The sequence below is a fragment of the Drosophila ficusphila genome, unplaced genomic scaffold (genome assembly GCF_018152265.1).
Source record: "Drosophila ficusphila isolate 14025-0441.05 unplaced genomic scaffold, ASM1815226v1 contig_286, whole genome shotgun sequence".
Classification (NCBI taxonomy): domain Eukaryota; kingdom Metazoa; phylum Arthropoda; class Insecta; order Diptera; family Drosophilidae; genus Drosophila; species Drosophila ficusphila.
Genome location: NW_025064189.1, coordinates 6,891,614 through 6,919,311, shown reverse-complemented (window position 1 = coordinate 6,919,311; position 27,698 = coordinate 6,891,614). Strand labels below are relative to the sequence as shown.

Sequence of the window (27,698 nt, the reverse complement as noted above, 5' to 3'; positions counted from 1 at the left end):
TTAAGTCAAAGTAAAACCGTTAATGCCCGCGAAGATGGTAAAGTATTTTTAGGTATATTTTTAATGTGAATTGAATCGGTATATTCAAACGGCCCAGCTGCGGTCACACTACATCAGCTGCTTAAAAAAATACCAAAGGTGTTTGGCCGTCGCGCATTTTCAATCGCAAATTAAATGCTGCTAATTTTGTATAACAACCGCAGTGCTCGAATAACAAAGCAAAACACGCTGATTTCAACGAATTAAGTGAATTTAAGGGGTAGCAATTAGGCTGCCTTGTGTTTTTTGTGGCACCTGCGTTTTGCGTTGCTTTTTCGTGCATTCACACGAAAAACACACACACACGGCCGTGCAGCGAATGCGTGTGTGTGTGAAATTGTGCAAAAAGCTGTGACGATAGAGGAGGGGGTGGTGCGAGGGAGGCGGACGGACTGTTGCTGTTGAACGCGAATATTCATTGTTTTTGTGTGTGCACTATAAATTAATATTAAAGTGCCTGCGTCATGAGGGGACCGCTTACCTCTCGCCAGCGAGTTCAGCAGCTAAACAGACAGCTGCTCATTTGGCGAGTGTAAACAAAGCAACACACACACACACACATAGATATATCAAAACGACTGCGACGCCGCCGTCCTTCACCTTGCTGCGACTGCGACGCCGACATCGACTGTGGCTGCAACTGTTGTTTGCATATTGAATTTCACATCTTTAAGCCGCAAACTCTCCATATCCACAACGTCCACCACTTCCATCTGCCGCATCATCTTTTGTCTGGCCAACCTGTTCGGTTTTCAGACAGGAAGTTTCGCAGTATCCAAGTTTAGCCAAGTGCAGCGACAGCGACGCCGACGTCAACGGAAGCAGCGACGCTCGCTGCCAGCGCCGCCGAAGCAGCAGCTGTAAAGTAAAACAAGCAGCTCTTTTAAACTCGGTGAGTATTTCCAAAGAAAACCCCTTTCGAACACCCTGGGGAACGTAGCAAATGGTCGAAAAAGCATAATGAACTATCAGTTGCCCCTTTGGTATTTGGGGTGAGATAGTTTTCCTACAGTGGAACTTCTAATGATCAAATTGTTTGAATTGTTTGAGTTGCAAAAGTTCGACTGTATTTGAAATTCAATACACAATGTATCGGCAGAGTACCTGTTTTATTTTTGTACCCCAGAGTCACCATTTTCGAAAATACGTTGAACGACAGATGGTAATTTATGGATGTTTGACTGTATCTAAATTACCCAGCTGATAACCTGCTCTCAACGGGGCGTTGTTGTCTCTTTTGCCGTCTAAGTCCGCCTCTCGCATCCGCTAAATTCCCGTTTCCGCCCGAATAATTACTCGAAACTGTCGCCGCAAAGTGTAATTTCTATTATTCGCTTGTTAACAATACACATTAGCTGCGAGACTGGCATCATGATGTTTTTATCTCCCTGAGGGGAATGCATATCATTTTCGTTCCCAGTCCCCATCTGCTCACCTTTTATCGCGCTCCATAAATAAACTCCACTTCAGCACGCGCCAGAGTTCAAGCTGTTCTTGGAGATCCCCCTGCTCTTACATCTGAATTTTATTTCACTTCCGAGTGGAGGATTCGTAGTTCGTAGGGTGACGCAACCCGTTTACAGGGATTGCCAAGAAAACGTGACGTCATGTGGGAACATATTTACACAAGTCCACTTTTGTGTGCATTGGCCTCTTGGAAACAGCAATACGCTCAACAAGTTACACTTAAAATAGCCCAATGCTTTGGCGGAATTCCTGGAATTCCATAAATGGCTTAGCTTGTTATCCGCTAACATCCGGTGGACTTGGGAAAAGCCTGGAAAAGGGTCTTAATAGTGTGTGGAAATATATTTTGCATTGCTGATAAGGTTTAGATGGCGTTCATTTTTTTCACAGCATAAATAATTTACGTTAGCTATATGCTTAAAATAATTTTAATTTCTGGCAAATGACGAATCAAATGTATAAAGCAGTTATCAGAAGACTGATTCAGTCATTAAAAAAACTTTAAGTATTAAAAAAACTATAAGTTGCTTTTAAAGAAACATTTTAGAGATAAGCAAGAGTTTTATAAACGTTATATTGCATCACAAATCACTGAATTCTTTGCGCCACCTTATGTGTATGGCAACATGTGGAATTGCTTTAGTGTCCATAAATGTTGCACACTTTGGCGGTTCCCTCACCATTTTATCGCTCTTGGTGGGGATTACGTGATTGTTCGACTGACCGACTGCCCTTGGCCACAGTTCATCAACCGATCACAATGCTTTTGAGTTTGCTTTCAACTGATTGGGCTTTGTTCCTTACTCCTTTAGGATATGACCTCCATATCCACGACGGATGGCGGCCACAGCAGCGAGACGGCCTGGCTGGAGGACCTGCTGCAGGAGGTGCAGCTGGAGCAGTTCCTGGACAGGATACGGGACGATCTGCAGGTGACCCGGCTGGCCCACTTCGACTACGTCCTGCCCGACGACCTGGAGCGATGTGGACTGGGGAAGCCGGCCATCAGGCGACTGATGGAGGCGGTGCGGAAAAAGAAGGCTCACCAGTGGCGCAAGAACATCCTGTCCAAGCTGATTGGCGGCGGCAAGCAGCCCTCGTCCAAGAAGCAGTCGTCCTCCGCCCGGGAATCGGGTCAGGGCAATGGCACCCAGCTAACCTGCCTCATCCACGAAAAGGACATCACAATGGGCCTAAAACTGGGCGACGGATCGTTCGGTGTGGTGAGACGCGGCGAGTGGAGCGCCTCTCCAGCGGGCAAGGTCATCCCGGTGGCCGTCAAGGTGCTCAAGTCGGACAACCTCACCCAGCCCGGCATCATCGACGACTTCTTCCGCGAGGTTCAGGCCATGCACGCTTTGGATCACGCGAATCTGGTGCGGCTCTATGGAGTGGTGCTGTCGCAACCCATGATGATGATTACGGAGTTGGCGGAGCGAGGATCCCTGCTGGACACACTGCGCAAGCAATGCCGCCACACCTCGCTAACGATCATCTGGAACTGGTCGGTGCAGATTGTCACTGGAATGGCGTACCTGGAGCAGAAGCGCTTCCTGCATCGCGACCTGGCCTGCCGCAATGTCCTGCTGGCCGCTGGCAACAAGATCAAGATCGGAGACTTTGGTCTGATGCGCGCTCTGCCGCAGGAGGACGACTGCTATGTGATGTCCGAGCACAAGAAGGTGCCCTTTCCCTGGTGCGCTCCCGAGTCGCTGCGCTTCCGGCAGTTCTCGCACGCCTCGGACACCTGGATGTTTGGCGTGACCCTCTGGGAGATGTTCAGCTTCGGCGAGGACCCTTGGGTGGGGCTGAACGGCTCGCAGATCCTGCGCAAGATCGATCGCGAGGGGGAGCGTCTGCATCAGCCGGACGCCTGTCCACCGGATGTCTACGCCATGATGCTGCAGTGCTGGGATAAAACGCCTGCCGAGCGACCCACATTCGCTGCTCTCAAGTAGGTTTCAAAGTTTGTTTATCAGGTTCTCTTTACCAATCAATTATCCTTTTCTTTTTTACAGGGAATACCTGGCCAGTATGTCACCGCCTGTGATGCGTGCCTCCCGCAGCCATCACGAGTCCAAGGGACTTCAAATCGAGCCCGGTGACACCATTGCCATCATCGATGGACGCCACGAGCTCAAGTTGATCAAAGGCCAGAACCAGCGCACCTTCGACATCGGAATCTTTCCCAGGAGTCTGCTGGAGCAGCGGAAAGTGGCTGCTGCCGGCGATGTGGTGATGCGCAGCAGCATGGGCAACGGCTCATCGTCTTCGCCTTTCGGTTTCTGCTGGGGCGGAGCAGCTGCCATGGCAAATGGCGAGGATCGCCAACGGAAGTGTGCCTCGATGGCCAATCAAGCGCACGCCAAGGAGCGCAAGTCGACCTCCAGCAAGCAGTTTGCCTACAACAAACTGGTCAATGAGGCGGCAGCTGCGGCCGGACTCCAGCGACGGAATGCCGTGAAGCACAAAGGACCGGTGGTGGGTCCACAGCGACCGCCACCGCCGCAGTTCCAGCAGGAGGGCATTCTCATCGACATTTCGCCCGATATGCGACCCTTGCCCGGCGGAGGAGGAGGAGCAAAAGCCGAAGGAGCGGGCGACAGTTCGTCCCTGCAGGCGGACAGTTCCTTTTGCATTCTCGACGCCCCCATAGATGTGCCCACTTATGCCGGATCCAGTGGATCGGGGGAACTGAATGTTTCGCCCACATACTTCAACGAGCAGCCGCAATTCGACTTCGATCCGGCCAACGTGACAGCCTCGCCTGGTCGGCTGCAACCGCCGCCGTACCAGATGCCACCCACTTACTCGAACACCATGGAGTTTGTCCAGAAACGAGACCTTCACCAACAGCAGCTGGCGACGCCGGTAAGGGAGCGGGATCCTTTCGATACCACCAACCTGGAAACAGCAGTCGCACTCTACTCGAATTTTAACCAGTCCCTCGAGGCGGTTCCTCCGCCAGCCCCGATCTACACCAGTCCTTCCGTGCGGAAAAGCCTGTTCGGCGGTCCCAACTCGAATAAGGAGAACATACCTGCGCTGGAATCTGCGGCGATGCAGCTGAATCTCAGTAACCTTGCGTTGGAGCGACGCGACACAGTTGCCACAATGGGCAGCCAGCCCATGGAGCCACTACCTGCGCCCCCGGCCGACGGAGTGCTGCTGGACAAATCCTTCATCGCCGAACTGGAGAAGGACATGTACAGCAATGGGCAGAACCGGGCGCAGGAGGAGTACCAGCGCAACTCCACCCAGATGTACGCCAGCAAGGACATGGTCTACAAACAGAATCTCACGCCCCTCAAGAACGGAGTAGCCGCCGGTGCGGGCCACTCGAATCATTCCAGTCCCTCGTCCACAGCCTCGCCCAAGCAGAACAACCTGGAGGCGGCCGCAGCGGCGGCGGTGGCCACGACGCAGAGTGTGGTGAATCGCATTTGGTACGAGCAGGTGGCCTCCACGCCCTCCGAGTACTACGCCCAGCCGCCGCCGGAGGAGCAGATCTACCAAAACCATCATCACCAGCAGCAGCAGCTGCAGCAGGAGTCCAACCATTCGTTTGTGGCTATTTCGAATAGGGTGGTGGTGGCACCCAAGAACACGGCGTACGCCTCCGCCGGCTCTCTCTATGATGCAGTGGCGGCCAGCACGGCGGGATCTACCTACTACGGCCAGGTGCCGAATGGAACTGGAGCTGTCCTGTACGATGAAGTCACCCACGACGATTACCTGCGGCCAACGAGACCTGCTCCGCTGGCGCCACCGCCACTTTCCGCGCAGCAGATCCAACGGCGGATGGACAAGATGCGACTGCAGCAGCAGCAGCAGCTGGAGGGAGCCCATCAGCTCTACGCCCCGGTGCCCTCGGACTATGGACGCGAGCAGGAGAAGCTCCAGCAGCTGATGCAGGAGCTGGGCAGCTCTGCCGTGGAGCAGGATGTGCGCAATGCGTTGCGAGCGGCCAGCGGGGATGTGGCTCTGGCCACGCGGCATTACAAGATCGACCAGCTGGCGCGATTGGGCGTGGCCGGACGACCCCAGTGCGAACAGGCGCTGCAGCAGACCAACTGGAGCCTGGAGGTGGCAGCCGAGTTCCTGCTGCAGTCCACAAATGCGGGCTAAAGTCCCGAAAAGAATAACCATGTATTAGCGCCTCGAATACAATTGCTTTAGTTTTAATTGCTGAATATTCGTCTATGATTAGCCAACGATGTCTCGAATCTTTAACAAAATACTCCTAGGTGAATGCCCAAATGCAAACACACATTGTCAACGACTGTACAATATCTTCTATTTTATATAAGCGATCGTATAAAATTACTTTATAATTGTTATTCGATGTCTGCGTATTCTAAAGTGCCCCACAATTTGGTTTACAGACGAAGCCGCGGATCGACTGGTTCAGGTCATAAATTTAAAAGCATGCAAAAATTAATTTTGTTTTGAAATCAAATAAATTATATGTAATTGTTACAAAACAAAGTTGCCTTTTGAATTTGGCGCCAATTGGGGGCTAGAAACATACCGCAAAATAAGCTTGACTGAAATACGGAAATATACCAAACAACTTTACCAATTATACTTGTTCATGGGCGGAGCGAAGGGGGCTGAGCTCATAACTTCGTTTATAAAACCGTTATGGTCAAAAATGGTTCCTTTTTTTGGCTGGCATTTTAAACGCCAAACTAAGGATGTAGTTTCTTAGGGAAATATGTCACAAGCAAAACAAAAGCTATTTTTCAAATTTTTAACATCATAAAAATGTGGAAAAAATCGTCCAAGCCAAACTATGGATGCATTTTCTTAGGGGACTGTGCCACAAGCATTTTTAGATATACCAATCCAAAATCGGACAAGAAAAGTAACGGGATTTAAAGTGCTGGTTTTGGACCATTTCCCAAAAAGCCTTTTAATAAATAAACAACGAATTATGTTAAAAGAATAATTATTTATTTTCAACAGGGGACATTATTTAAAATAGATCATTCAAAAGTGTGTCATAGATATATTTCTCTGCCTGTAAATACATTAATTTAAATGCTCTGCTTTTTTAAAGATATTCAGGTGGTTAGTTCGAAACAACATTGTAATCGTTACTCTACGAGATAGAAGACACTTTCAATAAACACAATTATTATTATCCTTTCCGATCCGTCGATCACTTATCATTTCACTTTGCATGGGACAATTTCAAACTGTCTTCGATGGCACAGAATCTGAGTGCGGTTTATATAGAACGAAACTATCCAAAAACGATCGTGTCGCAAATGCAAATGTTGAAAATAGAATAAATCATCCTAAGATCCGTATGTACGAGTACTTAATAATATTAAATTAAAGTAGTTTATGTTATTACATAACAGCATACGCCTGGTCAATTGGAATACAAATACAAATTGGTATCATAAATATATATCCGTATCATATCATTTCGGGGCTCTGCCCAAATTTAGCTCAAAACGTTAAATGTGTGGAACCCAAAAGCGGCTGCGGAAGGTGTTGGCTTATATTGGTTTTGGTTTCTTTTATTGCGGAATGTCTGAGAGCGGAGGATGGGCGGAGGATCCTGCATGCAGGATGCGGATCTACATGTGCCTGGTGTTGCCAAAGTTGATGCCCGACTGGGTGGCTCCCTTGTTGGATCCGTACTGCAGGGAAATGACATTGGCGCCGGCGCGCAGCTGCTCATCGCTGAAGTTGCGCACGTTCTTGTCGGCCTCCTTGGGGCCAATCGATGGCTTGTTGAAGTTCGAGGCCTGTAAGGAATCATAATATATAAGTAATTTGTACCACATATTTTTTAAAATATTTTTTATGTTACAAAAATCACTGAATATTGATTTTTTAAGTGTACAAGAGCGATCTATGATCCCAATATTTCAATGTAAACAGCTACAATCAGCTCACCTTGCGACCCAGCGACTGCAGGCAGATAACCACCGAGTTCAGATTCTGGCGCTCCCACAGGTCGACGCTCTGGAAGGTCTCCTGGGTGGGCACGCCGAAGTTCTTGGCGCACTCGAGGAAGGCCGAGATGTTCTCCATGCACTTGAAGGCCATCTTGCTCTCGTTGATCTTCTTGATGGAGCCGGGCTGCAGGGCGTTGGCCAGCTTGCACAGGATGACGCCATCCTTGAGCACCTCGAAGAAGTTGTCGGTGTCGCCGGACGTGTTGATGGGCTCCGCGGTGACGGCCTTGATCCACTCGAGCGACTCCTGGGCCAGCTCCTCGCTGTACTTCGAGTTGATCTGAAGAGTAAGAAAATTGTAAACCATAAGTTTATAAACCCTTTAGTTTTTTTCCTTTCACCTTGGATTGATACATTATTATTTAATCCTTTTCTGGCCGTTGCACTGGCTCGACTGAATCCCCAAATCGAGGGTTAAATCAAGTACAGACTATTATTTTATTTGTGGGCCATTTCCCCCGGTCGCTTATCTAGCGAAATATCGCCGATAGCAGACTTATCATTAATTGGTTATAAACACACTACACTCTCTACTTTTCCCCTGCACTCGTGACAATTTGGCGGTTATATTTCAAGTTGCGATAAGGATAAGATTGCACCGGTGTCGCTGTTCTCGTTTCTCTCCCATCGGCAGGCGGCACTCCCCATTATTCGATTTGCTTAAATTATAAAAGTCAGTCACGTTCGAGCGTTCTCATATTGAATAGGTAAGTATCCATATTTGCCAATGCCGACCGATAGCGTCAACTGGAAGCTGCTTTATATCTATCTGAGCGTCTTGACCATATTTGGTTCTAAGTTTGCCGGCCGCTTGGGCGTCCTTCGCACCGATTTTGGCCATAGACCAAAAGCCACTTGTTGAGCAGCAGCTGGCCCCCACCACTTCTATTGGCATTTCCACTCGGCTGGCGAAACCGCAAAAGCCGGAGTCCCAAAACAAACCGCAAAATCGTTGCGTGTTGGGTTTCCATTTGGCTTGCCAATAAAAATCCAAATCAAAATGTTTAGCAAACTTTGGCTCATATCGGAGCGACTCACTTAACACGTATTTATTGGTTTTATTTGATTGAATTGAATTGCTGTCGCTAACAGATTTCAGATTAGCTGCCATTTTATCAGAAAGTTCAAGTAGTAAAAACAGTTGAGGTTAAAACTATAGAAGTGGGGGGTAGTTCTTTGTATAAAAGAACTTATTAAACAGAATAGATATGAAATGAAAAGCCATAAAATATTTAGATTTATTGCTTTAAATAAATCTAATAAATGCTTAATAGGTTATGTAGATATTCTTTTATTATTGTTGCCACAAAGGAAAAGCTATTTGTTCTGGAACAATAAAATACTTTATGGAGCCCAGTTTTGCTTTTCTGTTTTCCCTTTCAAAGCACTATTATTTTACCCACATTTGTAATACATTTTTAGTATGTGTGTGATTTTTGTTCTGACTGGCGAGTCTATTAAAATGAATGATCTCAGAGAAAACAAATGGAACGATTGTCGCCAATTGAGTTGTATTCCACTCCTTATCGCCGCCGTGGGGAAATGCAAACTCATAAATTGAAGGGGAGTGAAAAAGTGAAGCACAGACCAGTAGCTTTCCCCGTTTTTCTGTGCACTTAATGAAGGTGAATGCACTTTGCTCACATTATTATTATGATTAGCCCACTCCATCTGATTTCTATTCTCCCTCTCCGGTAGTCGAAACCTATTGAAACATAAAAGTTTACGACCTTTTCGTTGTTCGAGCTCAATAAAATCCAGCGATCTCTCATCGAGATATGCAGAATAGCAGCACAGAATATATGATAATCACCTGGAAATGTCTTTATCGCAGAAAGCTGGGAGATTATCAATAATTGCAATCGACCGTTGGACAAATTGCTTTGTCCGAATTTTCGGGTATAACGGTATAGCACTTAACAGCGGAGGTCACATCATTAGAGCTCGAGAGCCAAAAATTGAAGAGAAGAAGAGAAAAGAATGGACCCGAGTAACAGCATCATCCATCATCATAAGCCGAGAGAAAAGTTTCGAGAAGCGTGAGACAATTAATAAAAGCAATTCTTGATTGACATTCCGTTCGAGAATCTGGCCGGAGTCAGAAGTTGATGATCATAACTTAGGGCCGCCGATGATGGCACATAAATTGACACCCTCGGGCCAGATGAATAAATTTTGATTAGAAACAGATAAGTTTATGGGATTCTGCGGCCAGTTTATGCATACTATTCTCATACATAATCGCAGACCGAAAGCCGTTAAGCGTCTAATGAATTCCGATCGATTCTTACACGTTTCTCGAACCGCAATATCTTCTCCCAAACAAACGCCAAAACAAATTTGACAGTTGGTGGTCCCGCCAGACAAACAATGTTCGGAACTAAATGAAAAATGGTCGAATGGATAGCAAAGGCCCCCATCTCCATCTCCCCGCTTATTAAAATATTTTTAGCGCTGTTTTAATGAGTCAGCAGCCAGCGAGTTTCGCTTGTTTGTATTTTTTGTTCAATTTAGCGCTCTGTAAGGTCGACTCGAAATTCAACAACGATCGAATGCCGGGGCAAAAGTACCACACAGCAAGTAATAATGAAGTACATAATACTTTCCTACACCCATAAATGTATATCTAGTTGTATGGATTTGTGGGGAAACATATGTACAGCTGGCTAGAACGTGCTGCCTTATCGAAAGTAAGGAATTCCAGACGAAAAGCGTTACAAAAACATGAAAAATAATAATTGCAAGCGGAACTGGCGGAAATGGGGATGGTGTAGTGATTTCCTTATGTGCTTCCTGACAAATGTTTTCTGGCCAACTATAATACTTTTTTTTGGGTCTATGGGTCACTTGATGAATTAACCACGATTACGGACAATTACAATGCGGCGTGACAATGAAATGCTCGGTGGTAGCCTCAAGAACCTAATTAATTTCCCGGCTTATGATGTATAGTGTTCTGTATGTGGGGTTGGGTCTCTTTTCAAGTTCGTTCTGGGTGGATGGCATTCCACACGCAATGCGCATTAGTGACCAAGCCACGCTAAGCCAAGCCTGGCTGCCTTTTAGTGAAATTAAAATGAAAATGACTTGAAAACTGACCGAGCAAGCTTCCCGCATACTCCTCTTTTCAATTCGAAAAAAAACTGAGGGTCAGCCGAAACACAAACTCCGGATTAAAAGTTTCCTGGGTGAGGGCCTGCCCACGTCCACACAATTTAATTCACACCTACGCCACTTGAAAAGTGAAAATATTTGGGTAACACATAACTATTTATTTATTTCCCATGATTCAGAGACCAGAGAGCCTCGCAATTGCGTGAGAGTTCTGAGAAATCTATTGGTGTTGCTTTGTTCAAAATTAAAGATCATCGAGCGTTACTAATTTCCGGCACTTCTCCAAAGTGTTTACAGATTACTATTATATGGTGGTATTTTTATATTCAATTAATCATATAATTTTATATTTATTAAGTTACTAAATAGTTCCAAAATTCTGCAAACGTTTCATCTACCAAACAATTCCCAGCTCGAATTTGACGGAAGTTTCCGCCCATCGGACGAGTATCTGTATAAATTTGGCCCAAGCCAGCGAGGAGCCCAGACTGATGATCATTGCATAATAATCCATTGTAGGACACCAGGGAAAAGAGACAGGGGCACGTTTTGCTTGGCTGATGGCTTTTTGAAGCCGATGATGTCATGGCATCGTTATGGCTCCGATTTGAACTTTGGCAATATTTTAGCGTAGATGGCGATGATTAGTTAGATGTGGTGTGTGTTTTCTTTGCTTTTGAAAGGGATCGCCGATCGCCGGCAGTTGACGCATCACTGGGCAAACCAACACTCCACTCCATTACGTAAGCGCGGCTTCGCAAAATCAATCCAACAGGCAAATGGACAGATCTGGCGATTATTCACTACCAACAACGATTTCGCTTTCTTTCGCGATGTATGTGTCATGATCCATGACAATTGCTGACCGATATCTTTCGGGTGGATAAATAAATGGAAAAACGACAAAAATGCCACAGCGAAAACATAAACAAAATCGGCAAAAAGCAAAAATGTAACGAGGTCAATTATATGATTTTTGAGTCTGGTTTATGGCCAGCTTGAAATTCAGTTGAGTGAGTTGTAAGCCTTTTTCGGGGAGGTTGGGGGTGCCTGCCACATAAAGCGAGAGAACCCCAGTTATTATATTTGTCGAGGTGTTTTCGGTGCTGGTGGAGTTTCACCGGAAATCCAAAACAACATTTGATTTATGATAAAACCGCTGTCGCGACCTCCTCCCGCGACTCTTTATGGCTTATCTAAAAGCGACGGTGACTGACGGCCAACAAGTGTTTTTGGGGGAGTTCGACAAACGGGGGCTTTCAGGGGGGAGTTACTTCGATTCCCGTCTAGGAGGGGAGTTCATGTGGGCCAAGTGTTCCATTTACGTGTCGCCCGCACTGATAGAGTTACCTATTTAGATATTGGGAGAACTGGGCTCGCTGCGGATGTACAAATGTTCGCTGGCGGTACCTTTATATATATTCACTGCTAATTGAGTGTGGATTCTTAGCTCCAAAAGCGGCCAGGTGATTAGTACGTGGCCAATGTTCCAATGCGAACACGAGGGGAATCGAACAAGAAAATAATTACAGTCAGACTTTCCTAAGTCGAACGTTATGGAATTCTGAAAATGTAACTCCAACTGTTGGGAGGCTTTTGTATAAAAATATCCCTTTTTGAAATTATACCCCCCCGTAATAAATATTCTAAGAATGTTAGAAACAAATTGTTAACTGTATGGTAAACATATTTGAGTAATTTGAGACTAGAACTGTCAAGTGACAGCTGTTGGCTTGGGTTTGAGGAAAAATGGTTCCGTAATTAAGGTGGCACAGTCCGATGGAAGGGTTGCAACCAAAAGGGGCAACGGATCCCTTGCCTGAAATTTGAGATCCACGCTCATTTGCTGTTGACTGCCATAAAAGTCGGAAAAAGCACACTCGCCAGCGGAGACTATCGAGAACCCAAGAGGCAAACAACAATTTTGTTTTCCTACGTTTCTACCTCACTTTTGTTTTGCTGTTTGCTTACGCCACATACTATATGTACACTTAATAATGTTTATGTGTTGGAAAAGGTGCTGTTATCTCCTCTACGCCCCGTCAACCGAAGACCCAAACCCCAGTAAAAATGAGTGATTCTCGCAGACCGGCAAGGCATTCGAATTCACTCGGCTAAGTACTCAAAACTAGCGACGCTTTTGGCTGAATGGATCGCGGAGGAAGCGGGGAGTACGAAGGAGGGCAGCTGGAGGGATGACATCACCGCATGAGGCTCCTGGGGATCCATTTGATCGCGGTTTGAAGTCGCGCAAAAGCAGCTGCGCTTTCAGGCATCGCGGAAAGTTAAATAACACTCTCCACTGTTTCTGTTTTTTGTATACCCTCTTGAAAGGTTCTTCCTTACTATAGAATATCAAAATATTTACTTAATAATATCAAAAAGATATGGAATTTTACGGGGTACAAGAATTCCAACCACAACTGTGTTAAAAAAAAATTCGCTAGTATAGATAATACCGATAAACAAGGTCTTTAAACAAATGGCTGACTCAAGAAAATAAAATCCGGGTACCATGCTCTCAGATAAGCGAGCAAAAGAAAAAACCCTCAAGGGTATATAAAACTTCGGATATGGATATTCCATTTTTTCCCCATTTTTATTTCGTTTTTTGTTTGGGCAATGTTGTAACTGTAGTTGTTGTTGATTTTGTTGGACTGCACTTAATCCCCTTTGCCGGCGACATATACAATTTCATTTTGTTTTGTCCAGGGGCGGCTTGAATTGCGTAACCCCGACTTGGCGAGGGCTAAATTGTCGAAGGGTACGAGCACTACAAGTACCCCCAACCAAAACCCGATGCATTTGTATGAGTGCATTTGATGCAAAGTGCTGCTAATGGACGGAACTAATGTTGTCAGTTTAAAAGGGGGAAGCTAAGTACTACCACGCATTGGAGGTCAACTAAAAACTGTTTCCTATACTCAAAATCCTGAAACAGGTTCGAAGCCAAACTAAATTAATTTAAATTAAATTTAACTGGTTGAAACAAAGGTGTTTTAGAGTTTTTAGCTATAATGGCTTCCAAAAATATTTACATCTTTATGTACATTTCTTCAAAGGCTAACATTTTCAATATTCAGTTTTTGAAAAAATTATATTGGCAACCATTCCCCTTCATAAGAATTCCACAGCTTTTTTTATTTGTCAATGGGTTAATTTATTGACGACAGTATTCACCTAGTTCAACCTGAATCACCTTCCTGACAATGCCTAAACATCACCCAAATCATCTTTAAGCTTTCCAATTACGCATGCATCACACATGTTTAAACACACTTACAATATACATACATATAAATATATATCTACATACAAATACTTGTTCGACTTATCACGAAATGAGGTCATTCCTTGTTAGACGCTGGCAATTCAAGACCATTTTTAGCTAATTTTTTGGCATTTGGCGCGAGCAGATTAAAACTTGGCGTCGGAGCGCCAAATAAAGGCAATGCAGGCTCCAAACTCACTCCCAACCAAAGAGGTTTTTTTTGGGCAATTTGTTTATTTCGTTGTTTTGTTTGATTTTGGCTTTTGGGGTTTTGGTTATAGTTTTGTTGTACTTACTTTGCGCTGGGCCTCGGCGGCGAAACCAGACTTGGCTGCACGGTTTGATGCCATTGTTATTTGCTGGAGAAACGGGTTTGCAGGGAGCTAAAATGTAGGTTGGTCTTGGGCCTAAATGCACCGATGTCCACTGGAATGTTTGCCGCGGAATAAAACGGAGGGAACGCAAGGGTTAAAGCCAAGTAACTTTTGGGCACGTCCGTTCGCAACGAGAGCTTACTACGTTTTGAATGAGCTTCGATTTGGGGAGACCGACGAAACCTCTGAAGCCAAAGCGATGACTCTCGCGAGAAAAAGGAACAGTGTTGGGAAGAGTATTTGATTTAAGTACCAAAAATATATACAATTTGACTTGCAAATAAGTACGTTATTTACTTTAAAAATGTATATAAGATAAATTAAACTGAACTATAGTCCTACTTTGAGGTTATTATGGTAAAAATGGTACCTAGGTAGCCTATTAGGTACGAAGCTAGGTGTTCCCCAACACTGGGGAGAGACCGAAAAAGCTTCAAGCTGCGCTCTCGCTCTCTTTTTTTTGTGGCTTATCAGTATCAGCTGTTTTGATATGATGAAATTGATGATGTCATAGCGCTTTTTTAGAGGCAGTTGTTTTTAAAAATAAGATCTTGAACTCAAAACTATCGTACACTGGAAAAAAGCACTTCTGCCACTTAAAACTTTCTTTACACTTCTTAAAGTAGGCTATAGCAAACTTTTTTCGTCCTTTACATTTTATTTGAAGAATTACCTCTTATAACCCCATTTCAAGTAATATTTTCTGAAGTGTACAAACTAGCTGATAAGATACAGATCCGCCGGAGTAAAATTCCACCCGTTACTTCCTTTGGTTCCGCCTTATCGAGAGGGTATTGGAAATAGCATTCCATTCAGATGACCATGACATTTTCGGGGACTTTCTGGAAGTCAACAAGTTAGCAAATCGCTCTCAGGAGTTTGCCTTGAGAATTAGTTACAGTTTATTCACATAAATATATATTTTGTTTAATCGTATAAATTATGCAATTGTGGTTTTACGATAAGAAGCGAATTTCTTTAGTGTTTCAGTGTGGTTCTAAATAAATAGGGGAATTGCTTGTGTAATTTGTTGTTCTGTTTGTAGTTTCCTTTGTTTTTGTGTGGGTGTGTGATATTTAATATTAAAAATACATAATTCAGCTTGATCTTTAAAGGTTTGTTATGTTGGTAGCATACACATTTGGTTTATGTGGGCTTGTCTTTTGTTTTGATTATATCGCCATTAGGTTTATAACATAGGAAAGCAGTAATTAACTAGAAGTTAGGGCTTATTAGTTGCATACACATATTGCCATTATAATATATTAATCTATTAACGGTTTCAGCATGCGAAACGCTCGAAAAAGTTCTCTCTCCGATTCTGCCTGCTTTCGTTCTATATAACCGATCTGCATCGATCATGCATCCTACTAATTGTTAAGGCCCTTTCGCTCAGATACAAGTGGGTGTGTGAGTTTCGTAGACTATGGGGATGGTTTTATATTATATATATATAAATCGACTCATTTTTACAATCTGTTATGCATGCTCCGAGGGGGACGACTCTTTAAAAAATAATCATCATAATTTATTTTTGCACATGGATAAATACAAATTACAAATATAAATGTGTATATATATAAAAAATTGTTTACCAAAAAATATATACGTAGACGCAAAATAGATAATATACAGAGAACTTGACTAATATAAAAGGTGACATAAGCATAATCAGATTTTGGACTCCTTCTACAAATAGTACAACATGGTACTGCCATTTCCACTAGACCTAGGCATGTGTATATCAAGCACTGACATCTGTGATTACAGTGGGTGTATATATCCGCGTGTAATTGTTTCATTGTTTACCGGCTACCTATATCTGCTCGCAAACACTATCAGCAAATAATTTCAATTGAATTTCCCTCATTTTTTTTCTATTTTTTACGTTTTGTTTTTAATAAATAATACCTCACGATTCGTTGGCTCAACGTTGTAAACTTAACTTACAGAACAACTGTGCAAAGTTGGGCAAAAAATAAGGGGGGAGCGGGTGCCCTCCTAGCAGTGAGGCGCTATAGATTTGGATGGGGTTAATGGTATGTGGATACCGCGTCTTCCGTCTTCGTCTTCGATTTCGTTTATTGCTCGCTCGGGGCTCGGCACACACAATTTGATCTGGGTGCCCCGTAGAATCTTGCGTGGTTTTAAATTAGGGGTTTGTCTACTATTTTTATATAATTTTCAATTATATACGCTCCATCGGCGTCGCTCTCTGGCTCAAGTTATACTCAATGTAAGCATGCACTTTCAACTTTTGAAGCGAGTTTTTAATTAAATTAGATCGAAACGCATCGAATCGAATCGAATCGAAAATTGCATCAAATGTTCCTTTTCTTTAGCTTAGATTGTAGTGCTTCACAAATAGATTTCTTTGATATTGAATTGCTTCGCAAACGATCTCAGAGGATCTCTTTCTTCTCTATCGCTTTCTCTTTTAGGGTTTGTCTTAGTTCTTAACTAATTTTAACTTGCAGCTGCTCCGTCCCTTTTTGCTCGGGATCGGTCCTTATCGTCCTTACCCCCATTCTCTGATTCTGATTCAGATCTATCTATATAATGTGTACGTTTAAATATATAGGTTTTTATAAGCTTTTACGTTTTCCTGTTTTTAGTAACCATAATTTGTCGCACTCTCCACTCGCACTCCTATATAGATCTCATCCTATAAATAAATACTCCGACTCCACACACATTTAGCTATATCAAGATTTAGGTTTAGAAAACAATCAGGTTTGGTTTCCTCATCCAATTCACAGCAGCGAGATATCTGTTTGGGTAAATTAAGGATTAGTAAGCTATTAGAAGTAACAAGAAAGGAAGCTAGCTTCGGCAAGCCGAAGCTTATATACCCTTGCAGTCATCAAATATGTCGAACAAAACACATAAAGGCTAGACAACATCGAAGCTAAGACGATTTTTCTATTCATTTCCCATATTTTTGACTATAGATCATATGGGAGCTATACGATATAGTTGTCCGATTTTGATCAAATTTAACTCGTAATTCAAGAGTCGTAAGAACACTCTATATTCCAAAAATCATACTTTTCTGATGAAAAACAACGATGTTATCAATTTATTTCCATTAATTCTATATATAATTTTCGATCTCTTCTATGGCAGCTATATGATAGAGTTATCCGATTTTGATCAAATTTAATCCGAAATTCAATAACAGTTAGAAAACGCCATCTTGAAGAATTCAAGTCGATCTGATGAAAAACAACAGAGTGAGAATTTTTTATTTCATTCTCTTGTATTGGAGCTATCCGATATAGTCGGCCGATCCGGCTCGTTCCGACTTATATACTGCGTGCAACAACTACACAACTTTTGGGAAAGTTTCAGCACGATAGCTTTAAAACTGAGAGACTAGTTTGCGCGGAAACGGACAGACGGACAGACGGACAGACGTACATACATATTTCGATTCTGCTCGTGATGCTGATCAAGAATATATATACTTTATGGGGTCTGAGGTGTCTCCTTCACTGCGTTGCAAACTTCTGACTGAAATTATAATACCCTTTTGCTCTGCAAGGGTATAAAAACTAATTATTAATACCTTTATTCTCGTGACTATCAGCAGTGACTAGCGTGGTGGTTGCCGCTGTGCTCGTCAGCAAGCTGTTGTTATTGTTCAGGTGTAGATCTTGTGACTCGATGCTCAGGTCAATCAGTTGGGTGGCAACCGGAGCAACTACGTCCTGCAGCAGATTGATGTCACTGCAATTGAAGTCCGTGTTGAATACATCGTATAACCCATGCCAAATCTCATACTCACTTCTTGTTGTTAACATTCTCGATGTGACCATTGCCATTGGCTACCGCCGGGACTGTATTGGTGCCCTCGAAGTCCACCAGCAACTTGCCGTTGCTCACCTGCTGCAGGTTCTTGGCGTTCTCGTCGATGATCATCGTGGAGAAGCTGTTGATGAGCGAGTTCTCCTTGTCTAGCACCGATTGCTCGTACATCGCCTGGCTGTTTGGCGGCTCCTGTGCAGTTTCCGCAGCCTTGGGCGCTGGCGTCGAGTCCACAGTGCTGGGCGAACCCTCAGCCGAGTTGTTGCTGCTGCCAGTGACGCTGCTGTTGCTGCTACTATCGTTCTCTGGAGCGGCTGCAGCAGGAGCTGCTTTGTCGTTAGCATCCTAAAAATAGAAAGAGGGTTAATTAGTTGAGTTTGAATAAAGAATATATCATTATTTATTTAAATATGAATACCTTTGAGGGTGTGGTGGCAGCACCTCCCTTGCGGGTGCGCAACATGATGGCCTCCACCCGCTTGCGGCGCTCCTCGCGCTCCTTCTCCTCCCGCTTGAGCCGCTCGGCCACCTCGACTCGCTGCTTCTCCGCCTCCTCCTTGGCCTTCTTCTCGGCCTCCTCGCGCTCGACGCGCTGCTTCTCCTCGTCCTCGCGCTTTCGTCGCTCCTCCTCCTCGCGCTGCTGGGCTTCCTGTGAGTGAGTAAGTCACAAATTAGACTCCTTTGTTCTCTTTGTTCGGGCTTGGGCGTAAACCTCTTACCTCAATGGCCTTGCGCAGGCGCTCCTCCTCGCCGCGTCGCTGTTCCTCGGCCAGGCGAGTGGACTCCTCCTCGAACAGACGCTGGCGCTCGGCCTCCTCCTCCTGGGCCTTAATCTCTGCCAGGCGCTCGGCCTCCAGTCGTTGGCGCTCTAATTCCGCCTGTCGTTCGGCCTCCTCGCGGGCCAGGCGTCGTCTCTCGGCCAAAGCGGCCTTGGCCTCCTCCTCGGTCGTGATCTTCCTGGCCATCATCGAAGCGGTCATCAGATCGGCGCCCTCCGGCGGAGTCAGCTCGCGCACCTCGGAGTTCTCCTTGCTGCGCGACGGCTTCTTGGGCGGCACAGCCTGCTCCTGGGGCTTGGACGCTTCCTTCTCGGTTCCCTCGTCCGATTTCTCCTCCACATTAACCGAGGTTATCAGGGCCTCCGCTACAGCTTCCACCACCTGTGTTGGTTCCTCCTCCTGGCGCACCACCACTTCCTCCGTCTTCTCCGAGTTCAGGGCCTCCTTCTCAGCCTTGGTCACCGATGGGACGGCAACGGGCGCCTCGGTAGGAACTGCAGCCTCAGGAACTGGCACCTCGGCGGGCGTCTTCTCAGCCTCCTTGGCCACGCCATTCTGCTCGGGAGCTGGGGCGGAAACGGCAACAGGAGCGGGAGCGGGGGCTGCCTGGACAGGAGCCGGCTGCTTTGTGGTGGTTGTGGAGCTGCTGCTGGTGACGATCATGGACCTGGTCATCGCAGAGGTATCCTTGGTTTTGGGCTCCTTGCTGAGCCTGCTAATGCGCTCCGAACTGGCCGTGCGACTTGGCAGGGCCTTGGAAGCGGAGGCTGCCTTGGGCACCGGTGGTTCCTGCAGATATTTACCAGATTTAGTACATTCCATTACATTATTTTTGTATGGTAAGTCTTACCCGCTTCGGCGTCTTCTTTTCGGCGCTGCTCAGCCGCGATGAGCTGGAGGTCACGATCAGGGAGGTGGACATCAGGTTTGCAGTTCGTTTGGGTGTCGTTTGCGCGGATGGCGAGGCGGCTGTCGTCTTAACGGGCGGCTTGTTATCCCTCTTGAGTTTGTTGATCTCTGCAATGTTTAAATGTGTCAGTATTGTGTTTGTTAAGAGTTATCTTGAGTAGGCTTACCATCGAGGGACATGCCCGTTCCGGCGATGCTGGCGGGCCTCGGTTTTCGGGGCGCCGTTGCCGGTCGCCTGGGCACCAGACCCGATGTGGACATGTTCGTCGATGTGGACATGGCGCTGCCGGGCCTTGAGCTATTATAGTGTCCGCCGGGCGTGGCATTTCCCGAACGCGAGCCTAAAGAATCCAAACTCTATTAGTACCATGAATGAGTGGGGGATTTCAAGGGGTAAATGGGTGTCAATATGGATGAGCTTATGTGGAGCACCAAATAAAGCGTACGTGAGTAGTGACCGTCACCAGAGTTAACCATTATTGCAGGGGGAAACACAGGAGAAACACAAAACCAAATGAAGAACAGAGGTTAACCAAAAACCAAAGTACCAACAGACAAGATCGACTTCAATTCTTACACATAGCGAGCGAACAGAATAAGGAGTAGACATCAAATAAAACCAGGGACCAAAGAACATATACCTTGTACCAGGGTGAACAACTCCCAGGCTCAACAGAGCCCGCAAATACTTATGTTTAAATGCGTGTTTAATGTTTTATGATGGCTAAAATGTAAATAAATACAAATCATAGTGGTAATAAAAATAATAATAAGAACCAATGAATTCTCCGCTTCACCATGTAATAAAAAACCGATTGAAATAGGTGTAACTATGGCTACATACGAACGAAACGACCGACAGACGGCGACGGGCAGCAAACAATATGGACCAGGATACCACAAAAAGGATATGTTGTGATACGAGATGATGAGGATCCCAAATGAGAAGGGGAATTATGAAAGCTACAGTGCATTTTAAAACCTTATTAATATGTATTTTCTGGTAATTGCTCAATTTTATTTAAAATGTATTGAATACTAATTCATAATTCAAAATAAAATCTTTGTTATTAAATGTGTTTTGAATATTCTGACTGAAACGGACTCGCGGATGGAAATGCATTGACATGGAGGGTTTCAAAAAAGAGATGATCGGAGATGGATCACAAATTGCTGCTCAAATGAACTGAGGACAACCCCGATCGGTCGTTCTTTGTATGTCTTCTGTGGATCGATCTACTGGGAACCCAAAGCCTATGCGGGTGTACGGGTGTGATTCATTGTAGTGTGGTGAGAGTTTAGTTAGCCAATTGTGGTGCGCGAATATTGTTGTTCTCGTGTTCTGTAGTGGTTTCTATCGGTAAGTACTCGAAAAATGGGTAGATGGCTACAACGCTATCGGATTTGGATTTGGGATTTAGTGTGTTGGAGTGTGGTGGTGCTAGTGTGTTTTTGGATAGGTGGATTGATTTGATTTTTGGTTGGTAGTTCGAGATGTTTGTGTTGGGTTCTTAGTTTCGTTTTTTGTTTTTTTTTTAATCGCACACACCTGCATTCACTAACAAACTAGCAGAGTTCATGAGCAACAATGAGTTGGGATCGAAATCGAGAAAACGGTGGGGGTTAGTAGAGATCGCATATTGCTGCTGCTTTTGGCCACGCCCAGTCGCGTTCGCGCGGAGGGATGCAGAGTTGAAGGATGAGGCTGAGGCTGAGGCAAATGATGACTGGAGGTATTTCTTAGTTGCCGCAGTTTGCAGGCCGAGTGTGGACTGTCGCAGGTGGTGCAGGTGGTTGGGTGGTGTTGGTTGCTGTGGTGCTGTGCTGCCATAAACCGACCAACTGCTTATCTGTGACATGCTCTTACTGGTCGAGTCCCGCTGCCCGCCGGCTCCGTGGGCCAGCGGACGGAAGCTGGTCGAGATGCCGCCGCCCAGCGAGTACTTTCCGCGCTCCCGCTGACCGCCGCCGCCGCCTCCTCCTCCGGCCAAGTGGGTCATGCTGCGCGACATAATCCCGGCGGCACTGGAGCTACCGCTGCCGGCGCTTCCCGCTCGACGGGCCCGATTGGCGGCCGCACCGCGACGCCCGCCGCCGCCGCCCAGCGAGGCGGTCTCGTCCAGCATCTCCAGCTCCCGCTCGCGGCGCTCCCGCTCCAGGATGGCCCGCATGTGCTCCCCGTTGCGGCGAATCGGCTGCGCCAGCTGGTCCAGGCGGTTCATCGAGTAGGCCCGTCCTGCGGTGGTTCAGTTGAAAGTTGAAATTGGTTTCGTGAATCGCTTCGAGCCGGGCTCTCTCCGCGGATCCTTAGGAAGCTACGCTTATCTACTCACAGTTGCGATCAAAATAATAGCGAATGGTTTGCAAATCAAAATATAAACCAATCAAAAGGTGTAATTGATTTTTAAGAATGATAACAAATGTTAAAAAAATATTAAAACTTTCAAAATTATTATTTGTTTACATTTTGTATTAATAAATAAATCAGTGATGGAGTAAAGTTTGTACTATAAATAAAGTTGAGATTTGAACTATATTAAATATATTATTTAATTTATTTTTATTATATATATATTATATATTTTATATTTATTTTTTTATATACTATTTCGAACGCAACTGCAGTTACAGGAAGACGTCACAAAGAGATGTGTACAAACTGGGCTACAAAATGGTGTGTACAAGTGGGTGTGCGTTTATAAAGGTGTGTTCAAGTGGCTGGTGTGTTTTTTACAGTGTGTTTCGGGTGCGTGGAAGAAAGTTCTGGGGCTTTGAGGTATATCAGGTTCCTGGAAAAAGTGTTTTTCTCATTTTTTTTCTCACTTTCTCTCTGCCCAAACAGCAAAGAACCCGGGAATCGACAGAAATAAAGTCAGGGGACTTATAAATGGGCAACTCTTGGTCCGGAATGGGCTAAACCAAAAGAAAAGACAACTAATTGGATGGCGGGATGTCGAATGAAGAGCTGATGGATGATGCGTAGCTGGACGATGAAGCTGATCGCTGGATGAGCATGATTCTGGTTGCAATTGGGTGATGTGGCGTGTGGCGGATGGGTGGGATCTGGGTTCGGCTGGAGGGATCTTACCTGGGGTTCTGGCCGGCGTGGTGCTCAGCGAGCCGCGCGAACCATAATGCCCGTCTCGGGGGCTGGGTATTGTCGGCATGAGGTCCGTTTTCCTGCGGTAAACGCTTCGGAACACCATGGGCGATGAGTCAACGCTATCCTCTGCAATATTCGGTTTTGGGTTGTTGGTTTTTGGTTTGTACATGATTTTGGATTTTGATATACGATTTGGTGGATGCAATTGCCGAAATAATCAATTGGCGATTTCGGCCTCAAAATTATAAAAGAAAATACTTAATGACTAGGAACGAGGGGAAACCAAAAGCGAAAATAGCTAAAACTTTGAAAGTGGTTACACTTGGATTTTCTGATGATGATAATTATTTTTTAAGACTTGTTTCCAAAGTAACCACTTTCGGTACAAAAGAACCATGCTGTTGGGGAGCTACGTTGAGTTCTTTAAAGACGACCGATGCTGCTTTCAAGGGGTTAGGTTCTCAACAGGGAGCGCTTGGAATCTGTACAATCTGGGGGCGTAAGAACAGCATGCAAAACTTTTGGGGGCTCAAGACATGCCATTGATCGGGGTTAGGGGGTAGAGACAACGAGTTAAGAGCTTACGGCGGGGTTACGGTTACAATAACGGGTTAACAGGGGGTTACGGGGGTTAAGGGGTTACGGCAAAACAAAAATCGGGGTCAGAACGAGGAGTTAAGAACAAGTAGGAGCTGAGAAGAGTTGAAGTTGAAGAACAGAACCCTCACCCTTACGATACGAGTTATGGTTGTTAAAGTTGTTGTTGTGGCCTGCAGTTGTGGTGCTTGTTGTTGCTGTGGTTGTTGTGAGATTTGTAGGTCTGTGCGCGTTGGCTGTTTGTTTGCAAGTGGGCGGCGGATTGGGAATGGCCGGCCCATCGATATTTATCTCATTGCCGGCGATGGAGAGCGAGAACCGCTTGGGCGGCTCGTCATTGGAATAGCCCCAATTGAACACCTCGTACATGGAGGAAGACTTGCGTCGGTGATCTGTGGTGTGAAGTCGGTAGGTTTTTCGATTTGTTTTCAGAGAGAGATAGAGAAGTGAACGTTACAGAGGTGTGCTTGGCTGTTTGCTTTTCGGTGCAAATCATATTGGAAAACAGAATTTCAAATAAAGGAAACTAAATCGTGCCGTGTGAGAGGAGGTCTGTGGGTGGTGGTGGTTGGTTGGTTGCTTGGGGGGTATAATCTATATAACAATAGTTGTAATTCACATGTACACCATCCGGGCACAGTGGGAGATAACATAGTAGAGGGTTATACAAATCTGTAATTTGCGGGGCACATGTAAACAATAACTGGGACTTATCAATTACAAGAGTTACGAGTGTGTCTAAGGTAACGAAAACGATAACTGCAAAGTAAAATTTAATCTCATTATGTGTGTCTGGTGTCTCGGCGAGTGTGTAGTGTTCAAGGGTGTGTGTGTAGTGTATATCTGCTTTTGGGGGTGACTGGAATGCCGCCTGGGGCATCGGGACTCACCATCTTGTCTGTCCGTCGAGGAGGAGGCACGCTTCTTAGCACCACTGTCGGCAAGTTCACGCTCTGAACTTCGACGTGAGAGAGAGGCGCCCGCTACGTTCGATATAGATGTGGATCTGAAAGGGGAAAATGAAATATAAGTTTCAGAAATTTATTTAATAAGCCAGGAGCAAAATTAGAGTTTTTTTTAGTTTGCCAACTTCTACTAAAAAGTCAATATGTATATGCGTGCACTATAAATATTGACTGTTCATGCTGAAGCTAACAAAATAATTTCAATTTCTGTTCTATTCTAAGACAAGTACAAAATAATTGCCAATTAATCATTATTATATTTTATTTGTTCAGCATTAACTAAGTCAATAATCATTTTTAAATATTTTGATTGTTTTGTAAACAAATGTGTCATTAGAAATTCAAATACTGATAAAAAAGAAATTAAATAATAAAAAGTCTAGGCTTCAATTTAGCATGTCAATCAAAGTACAGCGATAATTAGTCATGTGCAGCACAAAGCTCAGATAAAATCGGTCAAAATACTAGCTTAAATAAACATGAATGAAGCTAAGAGCAAGTGTGTGTGTTTTGTGCGAGCTTTTGGCTTTGTGCTGAGATAACTTTCATTTGGATCTCACCTCCGCTGACCCCAAAAGGCACTGGGCGATACTAGCCCGTAATCCGCGGGCACATCCAGCAGGCGGGGAGTCGAGGAACCAAATGCGAAGCCAATGGAGTTTCTGTCCCGCCTTTTAACTTCTATCCGGGATTCGCGTTCCTGTGAAGGAGTGAAAATAAATTAATATAATGAACAATGGGAAATGGATACCGAAAAACCCACCTGATTCTTTTTGAGGATGTACTCGCGACGCTCCTTCTCGGCCTCGTAGATGGCCTTCTTGCGCTCCTCCACTTGGTGGCGCTTCTCTGTGTCCCGTACGCGGATCTCCTCGATGCGTCGCCGGCGCTCCTCCTCCTTTTGTTCTCGGTACCGCTGGGCGGCTTCCGCCTGGGCGCGCAGCTCCTCGATCTTCCGGTGCCGCTCCTCATTTTGTCGATCGCGGGCGTATTTCAGCTTCTCCTCGCGGTCTTTGGATGCTAAAAGCATTGCAAATTAATAGAGGTTTCGCACGTATAAGGGAATAAATCGAATTTGGATAAACAAGTTACGGTTCGCAGGCAAATAAAAGTGGGAATATTTTCAGCAGTTGCTACCTGTGGCCGAAAAAAAAATCAATAAATATCTGCTTAATATACCCCATTTTTCGTATTTTATGCCGGCGAGCTATTTACATGAAGTGGGCTGACGTCATCGACGATGTACGTTTGCTGTTTGTGGGTCAATTGACAAACTAGCAGCAACAATAGCAAATATGGCACAAATACACGGACAATAAAGCCGCCGCCCCCGCGTGAAATTTGCCTATGTGCAAAATGGGCGACAAAAAAACAAAAAAAAGAAAGCAAATGGCAAATGCAAGCGCACATTGTTCTATTGAAATGACATTGGGGCGGAAAAATGCAAAAATAAACAATAATAATAATAATATTGTTAACATGCGGTTCTCGGCGAAAGTCTGCATAATCGAACCAGAAACCGGTTCTTATCGTCTTATCGGTTAAGATATTTTTGGAATTCCATGACGTAAGTGAGACTACAAAGGAACAACTGCAAGTCAATCTTGTCGCTCGTTACAGGTGCGAAAATTTCAGACATATGAAAATTATCAGCGGCCAAGGTCGAAGGCAAATTTCGGTGGGTTTTAACCCTCGGCGTTCGTGAATTGATTTTTCACTTGAGAAAATCAATTTTGCATTTTGTGCGTTTGATATGAAAAGTATAATTTTTCTTTTCCCTTTGGCGTTTAATAATATTTAATTTCTTTTTACAAATTTGATGTACATTTAAGGAAGCGTGATTTAAGTTTATGAGCAATTTGATTTAAGTGTTGACGAAGCAGACAGTATGAGTTAATGGATAAGAAGTGTGTCAGTTTTCAAAACAAGACTGATAAGAAGATTTTCCTATTAGCAAACAAAGATTTTCAGTGACTTCCAGTCTTGTAATAGACCAGTGACATGGGTATTCCGGGGGTTAAAATCGCGATAAGGTGGTCTATGGGTCTTATTTGTTAGTGAGATCATGCGGCAAGCATTTGGAGCATTCGTTGGAGGGCGAAGCGGGACGGGGGGCGTGGCTGTGGCTCTGTTTGAGAGGCCGTATTGGAATGCCAACTACCTTGAGAGTCGTCTTCTTTGGAACTGATTTGCCCGCCCACCTGGGCGAACCAATGCAAGGTTGCGCCGGCGCTGCAGAGTGCGTGGGCTGTAGTTGATTTAAAGCCGATTTTATAGAGTGCAAATATAAGATATAGATGTGTTCGTTTTATATAACCCCCCAGATAATCCCCATCGAACGGTGAGCCTTACCTTTTCGCTCTACGCTGCCCTCGCGACTTTCGACTCGCTTGGATGTGTTTTCCACTGCAAAGAATCACGGAAAATGTTTGGCAGGTGAGAGAAGTGCGGTATTTTCCGGAGTTTTACACGAGGACTACTTGCGGGGAAAATCAATTGCCGTTCCGTTTTGGCGAAAAAGGAAAGGTGGAAAAAGGGAAACACAAAAAACACAGACACACGCACACACAAGCACAAAAGCAGCAGCTGCGATGACGAAGCGAGAGAAAGAGAGAAATAGGGGAAAATGTATGTTTCCTTCTCTCGTGTTTCCTCAGACTGGAACTTATTTATAAACTCAAAACTCCGAATCGGACAGGGAATATTCCACCCGTTTTCGAGGGGGCAGACACTTCTGACTTCTTGGCTTTTCTTTTTTTCTCTCTCTCGGTTTTTTTTTCACTCCGTTTGCTTTTTGGCCGTGGTGTGAGTGCCGTTTTGCTGCGCAGTCGACCAGCACTTTTTGGCCATGTAAATGGCCCCGAAATCGCGTATATCCTGGACGATTTTCGATCGCCGCCCACGCACCGGGCTTTGTACTTCGATTTCGTACTCGTGGGGGCTGTTTTGAATGCGTACCTTCTGGATTATTCGAAATATTTTCGTGTTGGCCCCCAAGACTCGCCATATTCACTTTACTCTAGAGCGATTTTAAGTGTAGCCAGTCGACGCAATAGACTTTGCACTAAAAATTACCGACTTCAAAATGCACTAAAAATCCTTATTTTGCATATTTCAATATTGGTTTGAGTCTCTGATGTTAACATAAACACATATTCGGGTAGATCCTTTAACGGCTCATATAGTTTTTTAAAAAATATCCCTTTTTTTATTAATTCTGTTAAACTATTTTTAAGATTAGTCAATTCAATAGAAAAGCTTTTAAATAATGAATGTCACAGCCTTGCCCTTCCAGTTT

General features: G+C 44.8%; 3 protein-coding genes across 12 annotated transcripts; 1 reads left to right on the top strand and 2 right to left on the bottom strand.

The window, feature by feature from the left end:
- The first annotated feature begins 106 nt into the window (after positions 1-106).
- Positions 107-5,994, top strand: LOC108100553. Its single transcript, XM_017204524.1, has 3 exons — positions 107-931; positions 2,319-3,460; positions 3,525-5,994. The coding sequence occupies exons 2-3, from the start codon at positions 2,322-2,324 to the stop codon at positions 5,632-5,634; spliced, it is 3,249 nt and encodes a 1,082-aa protein (XP_017060013.1). The 5' UTR covers positions 107-931; positions 2,319-2,321; the 3' UTR covers positions 5,635-5,994.
- A 446-nt stretch (positions 5,995-6,440) lies between these two features.
- On the bottom strand, positions 6,441-14,396 carry LOC108100397 (myophilin). 2 transcript variants are annotated; one of them, XM_017204270.2, is made up of 3 exons: positions 14,163-14,396; positions 7,420-7,761; positions 6,441-7,268 (listed from the first exon to the last, which is right to left on the bottom strand). In XM_017204270.2, exons 1-3 carry the CDS (start codon positions 14,214-14,216, stop codon positions 7,098-7,100), a joined length of 567 nt encoding a protein of 188 aa, XP_017059759.1. In that variant the 5' UTR covers positions 14,217-14,396; the 3' UTR covers positions 6,441-7,097. The 2 variants fall into 2 exon arrangements, with proteins under 2 accessions (XP_017059759.1, XP_017059760.1); XM_017204271.1 differs by lacking the exon at positions 14,163-14,396 and adding an exon at positions 7,823-7,931.
- A 722-nt stretch (positions 14,397-15,118) lies between these two features.
- On the bottom strand, positions 15,119-27,447 carry LOC108100396 (ensconsin). 9 transcript variants are annotated; one of them, XM_017204269.2, is made up of 16 exons: positions 27,359-27,441; positions 26,753-26,806; positions 26,562-26,648; positions 25,164-25,420; positions 24,961-25,100; positions 24,326-24,441; positions 23,567-23,827; positions 22,824-22,964; positions 21,285-21,971; positions 19,903-20,076; positions 19,677-19,843; positions 18,767-19,615; positions 18,466-18,696; positions 18,028-18,392; positions 17,809-17,969; positions 15,119-17,010 (listed from the first exon to the last, which is right to left on the bottom strand). In XM_017204269.2, the coding sequence occupies exons 1-16, from the start codon at positions 27,405-27,407 to the stop codon at positions 16,994-16,996; spliced, it is 3,756 nt and encodes a 1,251-aa protein (XP_017059758.1). In that variant the 5' UTR covers positions 27,408-27,441; the 3' UTR covers positions 15,119-16,993. The 9 variants fall into 9 exon arrangements, with proteins under 9 accessions (XP_017059758.1, XP_017059749.1, XP_017059752.1 ...); XM_017204260.2 differs by lacking the exon at positions 26,562-26,648 and having other exon boundaries at positions 27,359-27,447; XM_017204263.2 differs by lacking the exon at positions 26,562-26,648 and having other exon boundaries at positions 21,603-21,971.
- Positions 27,448-27,698: the final 251 nt, after the last annotated feature.

Excerpts from the sequence above, each read along its gene's own strand:
- LOC108100553 (XM_017204524.1), top strand. The coding sequence starts at position 2,322 with ATGACCTCCATATCCACGACGGATGGCGGCCACAGCAGCGAGACGGCC. Across the intron at positions 3,461-3,524 it reads CCCACATTCGCTGCTCTCAA|GGAATACCTGGCCAGTATGT; the intron begins GTAGGTTTCAAA and ends TCTTTTTTACAG.
- LOC108100397 (XM_017204270.2), bottom strand. The coding sequence starts at position 14,216 with ATGGCATCAAACCGTGCAGCCAAGTCTGGTTTCGCCGCCGAGGCCCAG. Across the intron at positions 7,762-14,162 it reads CCGCCGAGGCCCAGCGCAAA|ATCAACTCGAAGTACAGCGA; the intron begins GTAAGTACAACA and ends CTTACTCTTCAG. Across the intron at positions 7,269-7,419 it reads TGCAGTCGCTGGGTCGCAAG|GCCTCGAACTTCAACAAGCC; the intron begins GTGAGCTGATTG and ends GATTCCTTACAG.
- LOC108100396 (XM_017204269.2), bottom strand. The coding sequence starts at position 27,407 with ATGGCGAGTCTTGGGGGCCAACACGAAAATATTTCGAATAATCCAGAA. Across the intron at positions 25,421-26,561 it reads CAAAGAAGACGACTCTCAAG|CATCCAAAGACCGCGAGGAG; the intron begins GTAGTTGGCATT and ends CAATGCTTTTAG. Across the intron at positions 19,616-19,676 it reads AAAAGAAGACGCCGAAGCGG|GAACCACCGGTGCCCAAGGC; the intron begins GTAAGACTTACC and ends AAATATCTGCAG.